The sequence below is a fragment of the Nymphalis io genome, chromosome 18, assembly GCF_905147045.1.
Source record: "Nymphalis io chromosome 18, ilAglIoxx1.1, whole genome shotgun sequence".
Classification (NCBI taxonomy): domain Eukaryota; kingdom Metazoa; phylum Arthropoda; class Insecta; order Lepidoptera; family Nymphalidae; genus Nymphalis; species Nymphalis io.
Window position 1 is genome coordinate 776703 of NC_065905.1, and position 16772 is coordinate 793474.

General features: G+C 33.3%; 1 protein-coding gene across 1 annotated transcript in view; it reads right to left on the minus strand.

The window, feature by feature from the left end:
- Positions 1–16772, minus strand: part of LOC126775246 (putative metabolite transport protein HI_1104) — a 54422-nt gene that overhangs the window by 10822 nt on the left and 26828 nt on the right. Inside the window, exons 2-3 of the mRNA XM_050497044.1 lie at positions 8129–8248; positions 2856–2979 (exon numbers count right to left, since the gene is read on the minus strand). Coding sequence (XP_050353001.1) covers positions 2856–2979; positions 8129–8237 — 233 coding nt within the window. The 5' untranslated portion in view covers positions 8238–8248. The remainder of the gene's footprint in view (positions 1–2855; positions 2980–8128; positions 8249–16772) is intronic.

Consider the following 16772-nt stretch of genomic DNA (forward strand, 5'->3'; position numbering starts at 1 on the left):
GTACCATTAATTATAATTATACATCTTAAAAGATCAGAAGATCTGATGGCTAAATTCTGTTTTAATTTGGCTAAAAGCTAAATCGATTAATCTCCATTCGCTTATGTATATTTGAAAAGTGTTTAATGAAGTCCATATTGCCACTTACCGCAAAGTGGTCATTTTGCTTATACTTTAGCAAAATTATTTAATCGTATGACCTCGATCGATTGTCAAGTTCACAACGATTCATTGTATATGACTAATATCTTTAATAAAACCATTTTATGGCGTATGTATCGGCCTTGAAACGTTTTTTATTAAAAGTTAATTGTTTCAATACTATAATTATTACGTGGTACCAACATGTACATTTATTATTAGTAATGTACATATTTATTATTTAAGTTTTATTTATCGCATATTGTATATAACTAGTTATATTCATACGATGAGATATTAAAATGTTTTATTTAAGAGAATTCGTATATCTGCTCGTGTTGTGGAGGTATGGTACTTATTCCACGCTGCTCTGGTTTTGGATACACATGCGAAAGAATTTCATTCGACACATGCAAGTTGCATGTTCCGCCAGTGTTCACGAGTTCCACTAGGCTCATTTTCAGTTCTAAGAAAACTGCGCATTTGATGAAACTCGTTAATTGCCTTAATCAAGATGCACTGAAGTTTGTTTCTCATCACATTAATCTATTTTTGTAATCGAGATCACCGAATGATTATAAAATACATCAACGTTCATTGTTTTAATTTAGCCATTGCGTTTGATCTAGTATGTTTGATTCATGTGCCGATTTAAAAGATGCCAGGGCATTTAGTTTTAAGATGTATATCTTTACTTATATTTACAGCTGAAGAGTTTGTGTGGCTTGAACGCTCCAAGCTCAAGATCTACCAGTACTTTTTGATTTATTCCAACCCCAGGTCGGACTGATTGGGATTTTCTTTCGAACATTCTCAGTAGCAGCCCGGAGTCTAGATGTTGGAGGTGTGTACACTCCCGTACCGAAAACATGTAAAGCTGTAGGTTTTGCGCCTGGACTCTTTCCGATCCTGTCGGATTGCCATCTCATCGGATTATGAGAGTGAGGGAATAGAGAGTGCATCGGAGTTTAGGAACTAGAACATGTCCTGCGCAGTAGGCGTGTCTCTTTTGGCGGCGAGATTTTCTGCCGTGAAAAAAAATCTCGACGGAAAAATCCAAAAACTTTTCATTGATCCGATCCCGGGCTTGAATTTGGGATTCGCCTTATAAGTTAGTTACTATACCAACTAGGCAGTATCGAAAAACGAGGTATGAGCTGGTTATATAAAGAAATAAAAAAAAGAAAACAAGATAAAATAATGTAATTAATAAATCAAAAAGCAAATGATTATTCAAAACGAACGATTGCTGCAATTATTCACGAAACTGGTTATATAAATTTCCTGATTGTAACTATCAACATTAATAATATATAATCATATATTCTATCTTAGTAAATAAAGGCAAAAAAAATATTAAAATATATTGAGTATTATTTATATTTTTGCAAGCAGATTATAACGTAACAGAAACAGAGTTTTAAATTGAATAAAAAACCCGTAAAGGTTACACATATGAGGAAGGAAGGTCTTGAATAAATACAACTGAAAACTAAAAAATAGTCAACGCTTTGATATAAATTTGGATTAAATGTAACTAACAATTGTTCTTCTCGTCTGTCTGTAGGTCAACAGTAGCAGCAATTGTAGGCAGTGTGATTTCAATAGCTTAGAATAGAATCAACACCTTTATTGGTGTCCCTTCAAATTGGGAACTATCCGTATTCCTCGTGCTTATTACAGCGAGGATTTCTACGGGTCATGCTTTCAAGCCTCGACCGATATTCGTAACAGCCTGTGAATGTCCCACTGCTGGGCTAAAGGCCTCCTCTCCATTTTTTGAGGAGAATGTTTGGAGCTTATTCCACCACACTGCTCCAATGCGGGTTGGTAGAATACACATGTGGCAAAATTTCAGTGAAATTGGATACATGCAGGTTTCCTCACGATGTTTTCCTTCACCGTAAAGCATGAAATGAATTATAATCACAAATTAAGCACATGAAAATTCAGTGGTGCTTGCCCGGGTTTGAACCCAGCCGTTATGTGGTGTAGTAAATAGTTTTTTTTTTATTGAATTATGTTAACCAATTGAAATTTGAAAACGTGTCGTCGTCTATGTCTTTGGTTGAAAGCTAGTAACACAATATTTTTCGATACGTGATACTGATTTTAGTTTTAGTTTCTTTAATTTGACGATTGGCGTTTTTTAAGAAAAAGATAATCGACCGATCTTAACCTTTACAAATTCGTGTTTTTAATTGATTAGAGCATTATAACATAAATATATATAATATCTACCAGAATTATCAAGACAGCGTGCATAGTCACAAATAACGGTCACAATTTTTTACTTTGCTTTTTTAATCGATTTCTAATGAAAATTAGAATCGATGGGCATGTTATGGAATTATTCTTCTCTTGATATATTTTGATCAGCTTTATCGGTATTTCACTGCCGATAATTCAGCCAAGACGGCATTATTGTTATATATAGAAATCAAATTTGAAATTAGTACTTTGAATCATGACCGCGTGGAGTTGTGGCAACACTGCACAGTATTTTTTGGTACAGCAGTGAAGAATCTACTTTGTATTCCTCTTGTGAAATAATGGAAACTGATTCTGAACTAGGTATAACGCTTTGCTTTGCTATTTCGATGCGTATGCCTAAACATATAGGGTAGGTTGTTGCCTATCACCTTCTGACATTTCGCAATTGTATCCTGCTGTGTTTCGAATTTATGAAAAATTATGATAAAAATTGAACTTACATATCACTGGAGTTCACCTTCTCACACACGACCGGCAGCTGACTGAGTGTCAGGTGTGTCGCGTTCAACATACAAGCTTTATCTCCATAATGTAGATCGTCTGCCGTCACTTTTGATGTCGTTCCTGATATTAAAATAATTATTAATGAAATGATGCTGAAACTAATATGTATTTTTGTAGCATTTATTTAACTGTTACATATATATTTATTTAGTTTTATTATAATAAGATTGAAATTAGTGAAGTGGCTTATGACGTTATATTCGCAATTCCACGATATTTCCAGCCGATCAAACTCAAATTGTTACGCCCCTTGTACTGATTTACAAACCCACTCTAACTCTGACTAATGCTTCAAAACGGAACTAATTCTTGCAAAATATTAATCTCAAGCTTATAAAATACTAGTCTAAGCCTGCGTGTGTGTGTTAGGTACTCTATGACCTTTTCATAGTAATCGTTAAGTAATTGAATTTTGCAATTTATAAACTATTATATTGTAGATTTTTGTTGTTCCGTGGACATTTAAATGAACAAATAGCCGATTAATATACCCAATAGGATTTGACCTATCTTGTTATTTTATAAAAAAAAAACTATTTATATTATTAATTATGCTGTATATTTATTTTAGTCCTCAATGATATTAATTCTTATAACCTTGTATTGTGTATATTCAGCTAAAATAATATATATTACAGTTGAATAATTTCAACAAGGTTTTGTATGTGTTTATAATAATATAAGTAATACGCACACATACGAAGCACATTTAAAATATAAATATAATTTAAACTCGGTTTAATATTACAAATGGCGGACAGATGTATAATAAATATTAAAAAGGAAGAGCACCGAGATTAATGCTTTTTAATAATAAATTTATGTAAAAAAATAATAATAACGAGTCATACACGATTTAATATATTTAGTTTTAGTTAGAATTAATTTGATATATATTCTTTTAAATACATTCAAATCAATTATTATTATTTTTGACATGTGTTATGATTTTATTATTTTATTGGAATTGTATGTTGTATATGGTATGTGTTTGTAATGTGTGTTGGTCGAAATAAATACTTATTATTATATAATGAATTTCAACGTTTTCATTAAGTATCTTTAAATAAATTTTATCATATTAACAATGATGACGAATAATTATGTTTCTAAGAACACATTTAACGGAAGAATTCTCAAATAATTGTTATAATCATATGGGATGACGTTATATCGCTTTTTTTGCGAGTGGATCCTAGTTTTGATAAATAAAATATTTGTGGTTGGACTTATTGAAACATTCGATTTATCTCGCCATCACAAAAAGTTCGTTATCTAACGTAGTTTTTTTTAATCGATTTGTGATATTAAATACTATGTATTTTTTCTGTGGTGTAGAAAGTAATGCCGTATGGGTCTAGCATGGTACGAGTACAGTCCCTCACAAGTCCCCATATTGGGACATTCACAGGCTGTTTACGTTATGAGCCCAAATTTAAGTAGGAGACATGTTTTTTTAATATCCACCCAGTCAAGAGTACAGACAGATTTATTTAAGAAACAATGAATTTGGTTTTCGCAACATTAGTATTTCAAATATATAGTTTTATAAGTTGGATTAAAACGATTTAAAAAGTTTCAAAATATCGCATCTAGATAATTTTAAAATCGGCGTCGTCATCTATATATTATAATTTACATGCATGTGTGCTTCAAACAGATAAAAAATATAGTATATTTATATTTACATATGATAAAAAATCTGTTTCCTAACAGTAATCTTTATAATTTATCAAAGTAACGAAACATTAAGTATCAGGATTTTTTTTTTTATAGAATAGGAAGGTGGACGAGCATATGGGCCACCTGATGGTAAGTGGTCACCAAACGCCCTTAGACATTGGCATTGTAAGAAATGTCAACCATCGCTTATAGCCAATGCGCCACCAACCTTGGGAACTAAGATTTTATGTCCCTTGTGCCTGTAATTACACTGGTTCACTCACCCTTCAAACCGGAACACAACAATATCAAGTATTGCTGTTTTTCGGTAAAGTATCTGATGAGTGGGTGGTACCTACCCAGACGAGCTTGCACAAAGCTCTACCACCAGTAAAATAACAAATTTAATATCATTACGAAATCACTAAATATTATGAAACAAAGTCTTCTCGCCGCGTCTTTTTGTCCGTTTGTTTGTCTGTGTGAACGCGATAAATTCAAAAACCACTGATGGATTTTCTTATGGTATTCACCAATGGACAGAGTAATTCACGGGGAAGGTTTAGGTGTGTAATTAATTAATGTTTGGGGTAAATTGGCTGGAATATAACGATGATTGTTTAAGATGTCGGGGAAAAGATATGCCAGGTGGAACTGTACTGCCGTGGGCCCCGTAAATCTATAGAGTTATATTATGTATAACAATATAGACGTTTTGACTGGATATCAGGCGGCAGACCCGGAGGTCCTGGGTTCAAATCCCAGGTCGGGCCAATAAAAGGTTATACTTTTTCTGTCGAAAAAGTAAACTCCCGTGCCTCAAAAAGCACGTCAAGCCGTTGGTTCTGGACCTGAACTCTGCCGGTCGTGTCGAATTGCCGTTTCATCAGACTATGAGAGTAGGGAATAGAGTGCACCTGTGTTTGCGCACACACTTGTGCACTATAATATCTCCTGCGTAAATTGCTAATCTCTCTTGAGATTGGCCGCCGGGGCCAAAATCGGTCTGGAGGATATTATTATAACAATATGTAATATATATAATCAACAAAAACTTCATAGTTTTTTTATTAAATTATTAAATTTATAAAAAAATCATTAAGAAAACATATATGAATTGGCAAGTTTCGAATATTTTTTTTGTACTCTTATTTATGCAAAAATGAATACCTACTACGACACTGAAGGTCGTCAATAGTTGCCGAAAATTAAAGAAAATCGGTTGACAACCAGTATGGCTATAAGAACAAAGCAGTATGATCTGTAATTATTCTTAACTCACCGCATAAAAGCGATATGCGACATTGGCCATAATAATCATAACATTTCAAGAAATCGCGCATCAATTGAATTGAATATCGCTACAAGTCGGTCGTCAACATTTCACGGATGAATAACAAAGTGAGTTCTTACACATTAGCATTTCAAAAGCTGCTGAACTAATTTATTTTTGTCTGTTTAAATATACATAGATAACAATGAGACGGTTTATGAACTTGCATTAAATTTGTCGAAAGTATATTCAGTATATACTAGTATTCGCCCGTGGCTTCACCCGCGTGTAAGGGGGTAAGGAGCGGGTATTAGGTAAAAAATGTAGGTTATGTCTATGTCTATTTTATCAAAATCACTTGGATGTTTTAGTCTTGAAAGTATAACAGACAGGCTTACTTCCCTATTTATAACTATACTCGTAAGAACATCTTATTATTATTATTGTATCGAGACTTTGCCGTCCATGTATTGTCTATGTGTTATTTCGGTTCGTTAAATGCGAGTTTAAGAGTTATGTACACCAAAAAATAATACGTGAATTAAAAAATTAAATATTATTTCTTATTTAATTCACGTATCCACTTTGTGATATAGCTGTAGAGTATGTAAGAGATGTACGTATTAAGTTTGATATATACATTGTTAATAGAAAAATTATCACGAAACCATATTAAGAATGTAGTTAGAGTAGTATGAAAAGTTAAATAACCCGATTTGAAAAATTCGATACAGGCCTAATAAGTCTAGTTTACTTGTATATATATATATCAGTAATTTTTTTTTTCATATCCAGGCCTTAGTAAATCTTGATATTCTAGACCCACACGTTTCGATGGAAGTATAGTATCAGATTGACCTAAACTGCACCTTCGGCTTGTTCCTTTCTTAACATCTTTTTGGTATCTATACATTTATATAAGTTTTATTTAAATTTTATTATAAATATTCTTTTGTCTGTTCGTGTCCTCACTATCCATTGGTTTACTCTTATTTTATTGTCAAAATTTTCTCTGGTCTGCTAGAAGACATCTCTTAAATAGATAAGAATGCCTTTTAATACTTCTTTCTTGTGACTTAATCCTTATATGTTAGTGCTACGGGTGAAATTGATACAAAATTACACCTCGCATTTCCTCTCGCTAAAGTTTGAATTTCTAAAAATATTTTCATAGCGGATATTTACGTTATAAAATAAATCTATGTTCGAAATTTAAATTTTCTAGACTCACTAGTTTTGAATGTACGTACGTTGCTATACAGTTAGGACAAACTATTATATAAATAAAGATCGTCGTACTCACTTATAGATCTTATGAATATAACTAAAAAATAGCTTAATTAAATTTAAGCCGAAATATAAACAAACCAATATAGTTTTTAATTCAATGTTATTAAGACTTGTAATGTCATACATGAATTTTGTAATTTCCTAAACAGCTGTGATGCAACTTTCCGCTAGTCATGGAATGTTACATACATTTATATGACGGTGACGTTAAATCGAGTTGGTCACGATCGGTTTAGTCGGATTTACGCTTAGGTATTTGACCCTCGCTGTGTAAACTATGTCGAGGTCAGCTGAACTTGATACCTTTAGGATTCAACGCATGTTAATCTTCCGAAATTCATTTTGTGAAGGGAATGACGACATTTTTACAATTTCGATTGTTTAGATCATTCTGTAAAATATAGTCAAAGTGCTCGATGTATAGATGTAACAAGCCTATAAGCCATTGCTCTGTAATAGCTTCCTCACTTTTTGAGGAGAAGGTTATTTCATCACCGTTTTGTGCATTCACATGTGCCAGATTTGACCTGACAGACCAGAAGGTTCAGGTGTCGTATAAAAATTCTTACGATGTTTCCTTTAACCCCTAGACACGAGATGAATTTTAATTTTTCATTAATTTAATTTTAATGGCAACCCAGTCCCTGGTAGGGACCCTCAATTTTTGGTTAATATTCACATACATACGCGTGGCGATATGATTTTGTTATTATCTACTTTTTATGATAATATGTCATCTTTCTTGCGAATTCTCAAAGCTTATTCTACTGTAATAAAAATATTTTTACAGCCATGTCTCTTTTAAAACGACCCCGTGGTCGGTGATGCTTTGGAACTTTACTTCTTACAGAATCAGTTTTTATTGGCGAATGTGAGCAGTAGAATAAATAAAAAAAAGACTAAGGATTAATTAAAAGAGAATGGATACATGAACTTATGACGTAATGTAATGTCTGAGCAAACAATAAACACGGAATATCTTACCAATAAGGTAGTGCCCCAGTTCGCCAAGAATGTAGCCGACCGACACCAAGCCCAGCACGTACCACTTGTAGAAATTCTGAAGTTTACTCCAAATGCCTCCGTGGAACATTTTCGTTTATTCTGGAACAGAAATTAAAATTCATGAAATAATATAATTTTGTATGAACTTCTATTTTTATAAATGTTAAACGCTAATTGACTAAATACTTTTAGTTTTTTGTTTAAACGTTTTCGATTTTTTTTATGGCATACGAAGGCAGACGAGCATATGGTGGGCCATGATGGTAAGTGGTAACCAACGCCCATAGACATTTACATTTATTTATTTATTTAACACTTGTTGCACAACATATAAATAAGATGAGAGAAATAGGAAACAATTAAAGGAAAAGAAAAATACAAAATGGTGCGCAGGCACCATTTTTTAATGTGCCACCATTGGGAACTAAGATGATATGTCCATTGTGCCTGTAATTACATTGGCTCACTCACCCTTCAAACCGGAACACAACAATATCAAGTATTGCTGTTTTGCGGTAGAATATCTGATGAGTGGGTGGTACCTACCCAGACGAGCTGTCTGGGTAGATACCACCCACTAAGAATATCTGATGAGTGGGTGGTACCTACCCAGACGAGCTGTCTGGGTAGATACCACCCACTCATCAGATATTCTACCGCAAAACAGCAATACTTGATATTGTTGTGTTCCGGTTTGAAGGGTGAGTGAGCCAGTGTAATTACAGGCACAAGGGACATAAAATCTTAGTTCCCAAGGTTGGTGGCGCATTGGCTATAAACAATGGTTGACATTTCTTACAATGCCAATGTCTAAGGGCGTTTGGTGACCACTTACCATCAGGTGGCCCATATGCTCGTCCACCTTCCTATTCTATAAAAAAAAAAAAAGACGAGCTTGCACAAAGCCCTACCAACAGTAACAGTAATTTTTATTATTTATTTAACAGTTTTTTTATATACATTTACTTTTATTTTGAATAAATAGAATATGATGCATTAATTTACTATAAAAATATAATAAGTATAAAACAGTTGGCAATAAGTATAAACAGTTGAGTAAGACCGTCTTGTTCGAAATCGGTCTGGAAGATATCATCACCATTATCCAAGCTGAATAAAAGTTAACGTCAAATTGAGTCTAGTTTGCTCTTGAAACGCTTGAGCGACAGTGCAATTTTTTTGAACAGCTCTTCGCCCCTACTTGCGACAGGAAGCCTGGTAACTTTTTCATCCAGAAGATCGGAGTTGCCATTCAAAAGAGAAATGCTGCTAGCATTTTTGCCATCATTCCACGTGGTCATGATTCGTAAAATGCCGATTTTTTTTAATTTGTATATATTTTTTATATAGTACCTCTTTGTAACCAGCTATGTCAGTATATATATCGGAAGTTTTTTTATTACAATTTTTTTTTGCTAATAAATCAAACTCGACATAATCTTTGAACAGTGTTAATTATCGAAGTATTTGCGGGGTTTAAGCAGTTGGCCTTCAGCCGTGTAAATGTTTAATTATGATAAATTTCGATGTCATACCGATTCCATGGTCATTTTACATACTATTATGAAATTATGTAAAATGTGTGTGTGTATGTGATTTCAGACTCCAGATACCAATGTTGTTATATAAATGTTAAGATAGCTTATGTTAATCCTTAAGAAAATTAATAGGTTTAAATATTTTATATTAATGTTGCTATCAGTCTATTGTCTTGGTTTGTTAATCTATAACTTTGACGTAGTATTTTGACATATCTTATGAAAGACATCGGTATGTGATCATAGACAATTGTTATTATTTTTTATACTTATGACATATTCCTAACACATTTTTGAAGCTATATCGATTTGAATATATGTGTTTCTCTATTTAAACAACTTTTAAACTTTCATTTGTATTTATTTCACCAATATAGTATATGTGTATATACAAACCATAGAAGCGTTACACTTGCTTATTAATTGTCAAAAATTTGCCACTAGTTATGAAAGGAATAACTAAGATTTAAAAGAACCGACAAGGACATTATTTATTAATACACAATGTACTTTATACTAGTGTAGTGTTTTAGAAATATAACAAAGATCTCGGTGCACACATACTGCTCAGACACGAACAACTGTCATTCATACTTTTTTAAATAATGCTACATATATATATGTCGGCGCGTGATATTATTAAATAATGAAAATTTAAGTTAGTTTTGTTAATTTTGAGAGTCGTTGGAAAATTATTCTGTTTAGTTAATTAGAGCGAATAACACCGAATGGAGTTGCGTTTGTCTCGACGGGCGAACGTCATGTCAATCATGGACTGGTGGACAGCGATGGTACGCGGGGATCATTCGCAAACCCGTTGGCTCTAAATCGCTAATCATTAGTGTAATCTCTCATTGTATAAGAAATTGAAGTGTCTGTATTTACAATAGTAACAAAAGTCATCTTGCAGTGTATTCATTTTGACATTTTCTGAGCATAACGCCCATCCCATGGTGGGCGTTATGCTCGGGAAACTTTTAATTCCCGTGCTAACGAGTTCAGGAATTAACAATTTAATGAGATAGCCCGGCGTCCCGACGTCCCGTTATATATATATTACACAATCTATATTAATTTTATTAATTCAGAATAGACCGTTAATATTATTGTTTCTGAATAAAATCATTTGCTATATTGGTTACACATTTCGAAGTCACGTATTGTATGTATTATTAACAGTTTGTTCTTAGCCCTTCAGCACAGATAATAATGATGAATTGCTTCCGTGATTATAAGAAATAGCCAAGTTTTTTACCAATCCTTGGGGACTTTCATTTCCTGAAATAGACGGTATCTTACACGCTGACCCAGATCAAGTCCTGTCACGACTACATTTCATTCTATTTATCTTGTTTATCGTGATACGTGCAGGGACAGATAAATAAAAAAAAATACTTATTATGTAACATAAGCATAACAAATAAACTTTCGCATTACCAAATATACTTTATACGAAAAGGTTTTAAAAAGATTTTTTAATATTCATTTTATAAGATAAATTACATTTAATTCTACCACCGGTTGGGAATGTCGATTCTATTCTATCAAGAAGAACGGCAATAGCTCAGTTGTTAATATTTAAAATATATGTATATATACAAAAATAAAATAGTAACTGAAAAATGTAACTGCGTAAAAGTCATATTTAAATTTGAATCTCAAATCGAACGAAATCTTGAACGAAAACGAACAATTTATAAACCGTGACGGTTCTCGGTAATGGCTCCCACCATCTCTAATGTTACTATTATGTATGTATATAATGTTTTTGTACAACAAACACAAAGAATGTTCAACTGCAAACGTTAAAAAGATATTGCATTATAAATCTATGTGCATGTACAATGTATAAACTTTAGACAGTTTCATTTAATGGTTTAATAACTTGGTTTCGAGCAAGCCCGTCTGGGTAGTAACCCACTCACCAGATATTCTACCGCTAACACTTAGTATTGTTGTATTCCGGTTTGAAGGGCGATTCAAGTGTAGGCACAAGGGACATAACATCTTAGTTCCCATGGCTGATGACGCATCGGCAATGTAAGAAATGTCTATAGGCCGTGGTTAGCATTTTTGACGGGCCGGTTGGCGTGGTTGGTAGATACTTGGCTTTCACGCCGAAGGTTGTGGGTTCGATTCCCACGCAGGACAGACATTTGTGTGCATGAACATGTTTGTTTGTCCTGAGTCTGACAACAGAAAAGTAGTTCATGTAATATATCACTCGTCTGGTTTCCATAGTACAAGCTCTGCTTAATTTGGGATCAAATAGCCGTGTTTGAATGATGTTCCAGGATATTATTATTATTATCACCAGGTAGACTAGCCGTCCCCTATAGTTTTGTATAAATTAACGTGTTACGTAGTTAAGCATAGCAGTAATTTTTGACAAGTTAACTATTGCTGACCCATATAGAGGTAATAATTTAATCGTCCGAGTGTCTATTGTTCTGTCGTCTGCACGCCACTTATAGTTGACTTGTGTTTTTTTTATTTTTTAAATCACGATCATAACAGCGTTCTTTTTTGAATATCATGTATTTATGCAACTAGTTACAAGCCCGGCTGTGTGTTTAAATAAGATAGTAATTAACGGATGGCATTTTTTAAATTAGTTTTCAAAGGTTTTTTGGAATCTCTAAGTCTGTTAGCTGCGCTTGTGTAGAAAGAATAATGACCATCCAAGTACAAGTCGATAGCTATTATAACTGCAATATTTATATTGTATAACTAATTATATCTACGAACTAATTGCTTGTTTATCTATTACTGGGATAAGTTCGCCTTTGTGTAATTATCTGTTGAATTAAGTTTACTTCATTAAAAAAGAAGCCGAGATGGCCTAGTAGTTAAAACACGTAAATCTTAACCGATGGTCGTGGGTTCAAACCCGGGCAAGCACCACTGAATTTTCATGTGCTTAATCTGTGTTAATAATTCATCTCATACTTGACGGTGAAGGAAAACATCGTGAAGATAGATATGTGTCTAATTTCGCATTGGAGCAGCGTGGTCGAATAAGCTCCAAATCCTCTTATCAAAAAATAAGAGGATTCCTATGTACAGCAGTGGGACACGGGCTGTTACTTTACTTTGAGCGATCATTAGTGTGCAAGAAAGAGATATAAAATAACAAGTATGAAACTTAATAATATTTAAGAATGGTATTCCTGTATTAAAATAATAAATCAGTTGACAATATTCGTAAAATGTTCACTAGAGAGATTGTTGAATAGAATGAGGTTATAAGAAAACGATTTCGACTTTAAGAGAATGATTATTTTCTCCGCTTTGGCATTAGTCAAAAATATTTCTGGCATCTTCGTTTTTCTCTAATATAGTTTAGTCAGATTTATATTTTTTTGTTTGGTTTATTTATTCACCATTAGCGTTATAGCAATATGTTTCATAACTTTTTTTTTACATAACAATAATTTTGTAATATTAATTATAACAATGGGTATAACAGTAGATACTTAATTTTAAATAACATCATAAAATTTTACGGTAATATCTATATGTCTAAAATATTAAGTTACCTCGTCAGAGTGTTACGTAATAAAAGATTGTTTCATTACAATCATCGTAATGATCTCCGCAATACAATAAACGATAGATTAACAGTTGATTCTATTCATAAATCACTCGAATTGTCGATACTTAAGATTTGCATTTATTGTGCAACATAACAGCTGGATACATTTGGAATAGTTACTTGAATTTTATAACGTTGTTAGATAACACTGGCTTTCATTGTTTATCCTTTATTTAAGCCTTAACTTGACAATAATCCGTAACAGCCTGTGAATGTCCCACTGCTGGGCTAAAGGCCTCCTCTCCTCTTTTTGAGGAGAAGGTTTGGAGCTTATTCCACCACGCTGCTCAAATGCGGATTGGTAGAATTCATATGTGGCAGAATTTCTGTGAAATTAGACATATGCAGGTTTCCTCACGATGTTTTCCTTCACCGTAAAGGACGAGATGAATTATAATCACAAATTAAGCACATGAAAATTCAGTGGTGCTTGCCCGGGTTTAAACCCACGATCATCGGTTAAGATTCACGGATTCTTACCACAGGGCCATCTCGGCTTATATCAGAAGTTAAAACGGTTTTTCTGTTAAGAAATTTGGCAAACTTGGCAGTGTATACATTCTCGTGGTTCCGAAAATATGTAAAGCCATTGGTCCTAAAAAAGTACTTTGCAGTCGTATCAGATTGCCATCCCCATCATCAAAAATATGTATGAATATTTTACCATTATAGTACGAGATGACCTTAATTTGTATTCATAATATGTGGTATTTTTTATTTTAAAATTTTATACTACCATTTTTTAGTTGTTGTTTTTACTTATTGTATGATTGTATTAAAATATCTTAATGATCATATTTCCCATACAACAAGACGTTAATGGGTTTCATAAATTAATCATCATAAATAATAAATTAATCAACATATTAAGATTGTTATGATATCTCGTGGCCTAAATTGGAACAAACATTGAACAAATTTTGGGTCACAATTTTAAATATATTTCTAATTTTAAATAAGTAATACAAACATTTAATATGGAGTCAATATTATCAGCGATTTGGTTTACATCGTTTTTTTTAAATTAGATATTTTTGACAGTTTGTTTTTGAACTGATAATTTTTTTTTCATCTTAACGTCTACGTTATGATAAAAAAATGGCGTCGCACGTATGAGTCAACTTGATAACGCAAAGTAACAAAAAGAAAACACAAAGAAGTGTTGTGTAGTATAATAAATGAGTAAGTGATCTCATTAGCTTAAGCTTCTGGCAATAAACAAACGTAATATAACAAACCTATATACGAATTAGTTTTCGCAATTTTTTTTTGTAGTTTATAAAGTCATTATCGATTGTTACAAATAAAAAATATAAATAGTTTCACGCCTATCACATTTGACAGTTTGTTGACGTAAATAATGGCGGGTAATTGTGACCTTGGCTTATTCTAAAAAGGTAATAATGGTGAATGTATCTCAATTTAAATCCTCCGTCGTGGATCATCGCTCCAAAAGGCCGGGATTCGTAATTATTTCGCAATAAAGATTAAAAATATACTTCCTTATTCGTTTGTTTTTTTTTATATTTAATTTATTGCTATAATAAACATTGATCTTAACCGGTTCATGTTTATATAATAATAATATATGATGTAATTGATAGATTTATATGAGCTTAAAAGTAATTACACATAAACAGAGTTATCATAAACGAATTATGTTTAAATGACAGAGAATAAAAGACTTCCTTTAAATGTCCTACAGATTTGCGATGGCCTCCTCTCCTTTTGAGGAGAAGATTTTGAGGTAATTTCATTACTCTACTCCAATGCATGTTATTGGGTATACATGTGGCGTTTCATCCGAAACATGCAGGCCTCTCACGTGTCTTCTTAGCAACCGAGTTGAATGAATTATTTATAACACAAATTAAACCTACGATCGCCGTTTAAGATCTATATAATTCTATACTTTATTGATTATAATATATAATTAAATACACGGAATAAAAATATTATTATAATTTTTGTTTATTGCACACGTCGTAAGGCGGCGTGGTAGTGCTACGTTATCAAAATGAAATAAAAATCGCAATTCACTCAGCTATCATTTCATTGAGTTAATATGAAACGATTAAAAATCATAATCACATAACTAAATACTTATTAATGATATTTTAACTTAATAGTCATTTCTGTTTTTTTTTATATGTAGGCTAGCGCTTGACTGTTATCATACCTGATGGAAAGTGAAGATACAGTCTAAGGTGGAGCGCGCTTGCCTAGAAGATGCCTATTCACTCTGGACTTGAAGGTACCCATATTGTAGGTGATTTTTTTTTTTTTTTATATTCGCCGTGATGGCAAATGACTCTACTCCACCTGATGGTAAAAGGTAGTAGAGTCCAAACGCGACGACGGCCAGTACAGTCGGGAAGAATGTTCTGTACTAGCCGTCCCCGCCTTGCCGGCCCGCAAGATGCCTCTTCACGCCTCGTTTGAAGGAACCCGGGTTGTAAGAGGAGGGGAACACGTGAGCTGGTAAGGAATTCCATTTTTTGGTAGTGTGACAAAGAAAGGAGTTACCAAATTTCTTTGTGCGCGATGGAATTGATGTCACAGTTAGGCGGTGACATCGAGAACCAGCTCGCGTGGACTTAAGAAGGAAGGGGGAAGCAGGAATGAGAAAACGGAGGTTGGGAGGGTATTTCTGACCCTCCCGACCTCCGACCTAAGCGGTACGTATCAGAAACGAGGAAGCAAATCGTTTCGTACGCGTCTTAAATGCGTCAACTAAGTACGGGTGCAGATCTTTACGATGCCTTGCAATTCTGTTGCAAAAGGTGTGGGGCACCAAATTAAATAATCTTATCTCTAAGAGCGATCTCCAGTCAGCGTTAGACTTCTAGGTGGGATTTGTATTCCGACTTTTTTGTTAATTTTCTAGGTAGGTGGACGGGAAAATGGGCCACATGATATTAAGTGGTCACCGCCGACCATAGACATGGGCGGTGTCAGAAGTATTAACCATTCCTTACATCGCTAACGCCACCAACCTCGGAAACGAAGATATTATGTCCCTTGTGTCTGTAGTTACACTGGCTCACTTATCCTTCAAACCGAAACGCAACAATACTAAGAATTGCTGTTCAGCGGTAGAATATTTAGTATAAAGAATTATCAGTTAAATGGTTGAATTTATTTTTTATACGTAGTCAATCTTTAAATCCGTTAATAGTTAAATAAAAATCTATTGTATCTGGAATTATTAACCGTGACACACGTACCATAAACATTAAAGTAGAATTAGATCATCCTATTGTATATTTTTAATATTAAGGCACAGATTATGATAGCCTTAGTTTTGTAAAGCTTTTTTTTTAATAAAAAAAACTATACAGCCTTCACAGGCATGAGTAGATTTAAAATAAAATGATACAACAATAACGCTATGCATTGTTGACATAATTGGGTTAATATTTTTTTTGTTTTTAATATAAAAACTTCGCTGGTCAAGAGTTAAAGGTTGTAACCTTGGCATTGCGTTTCC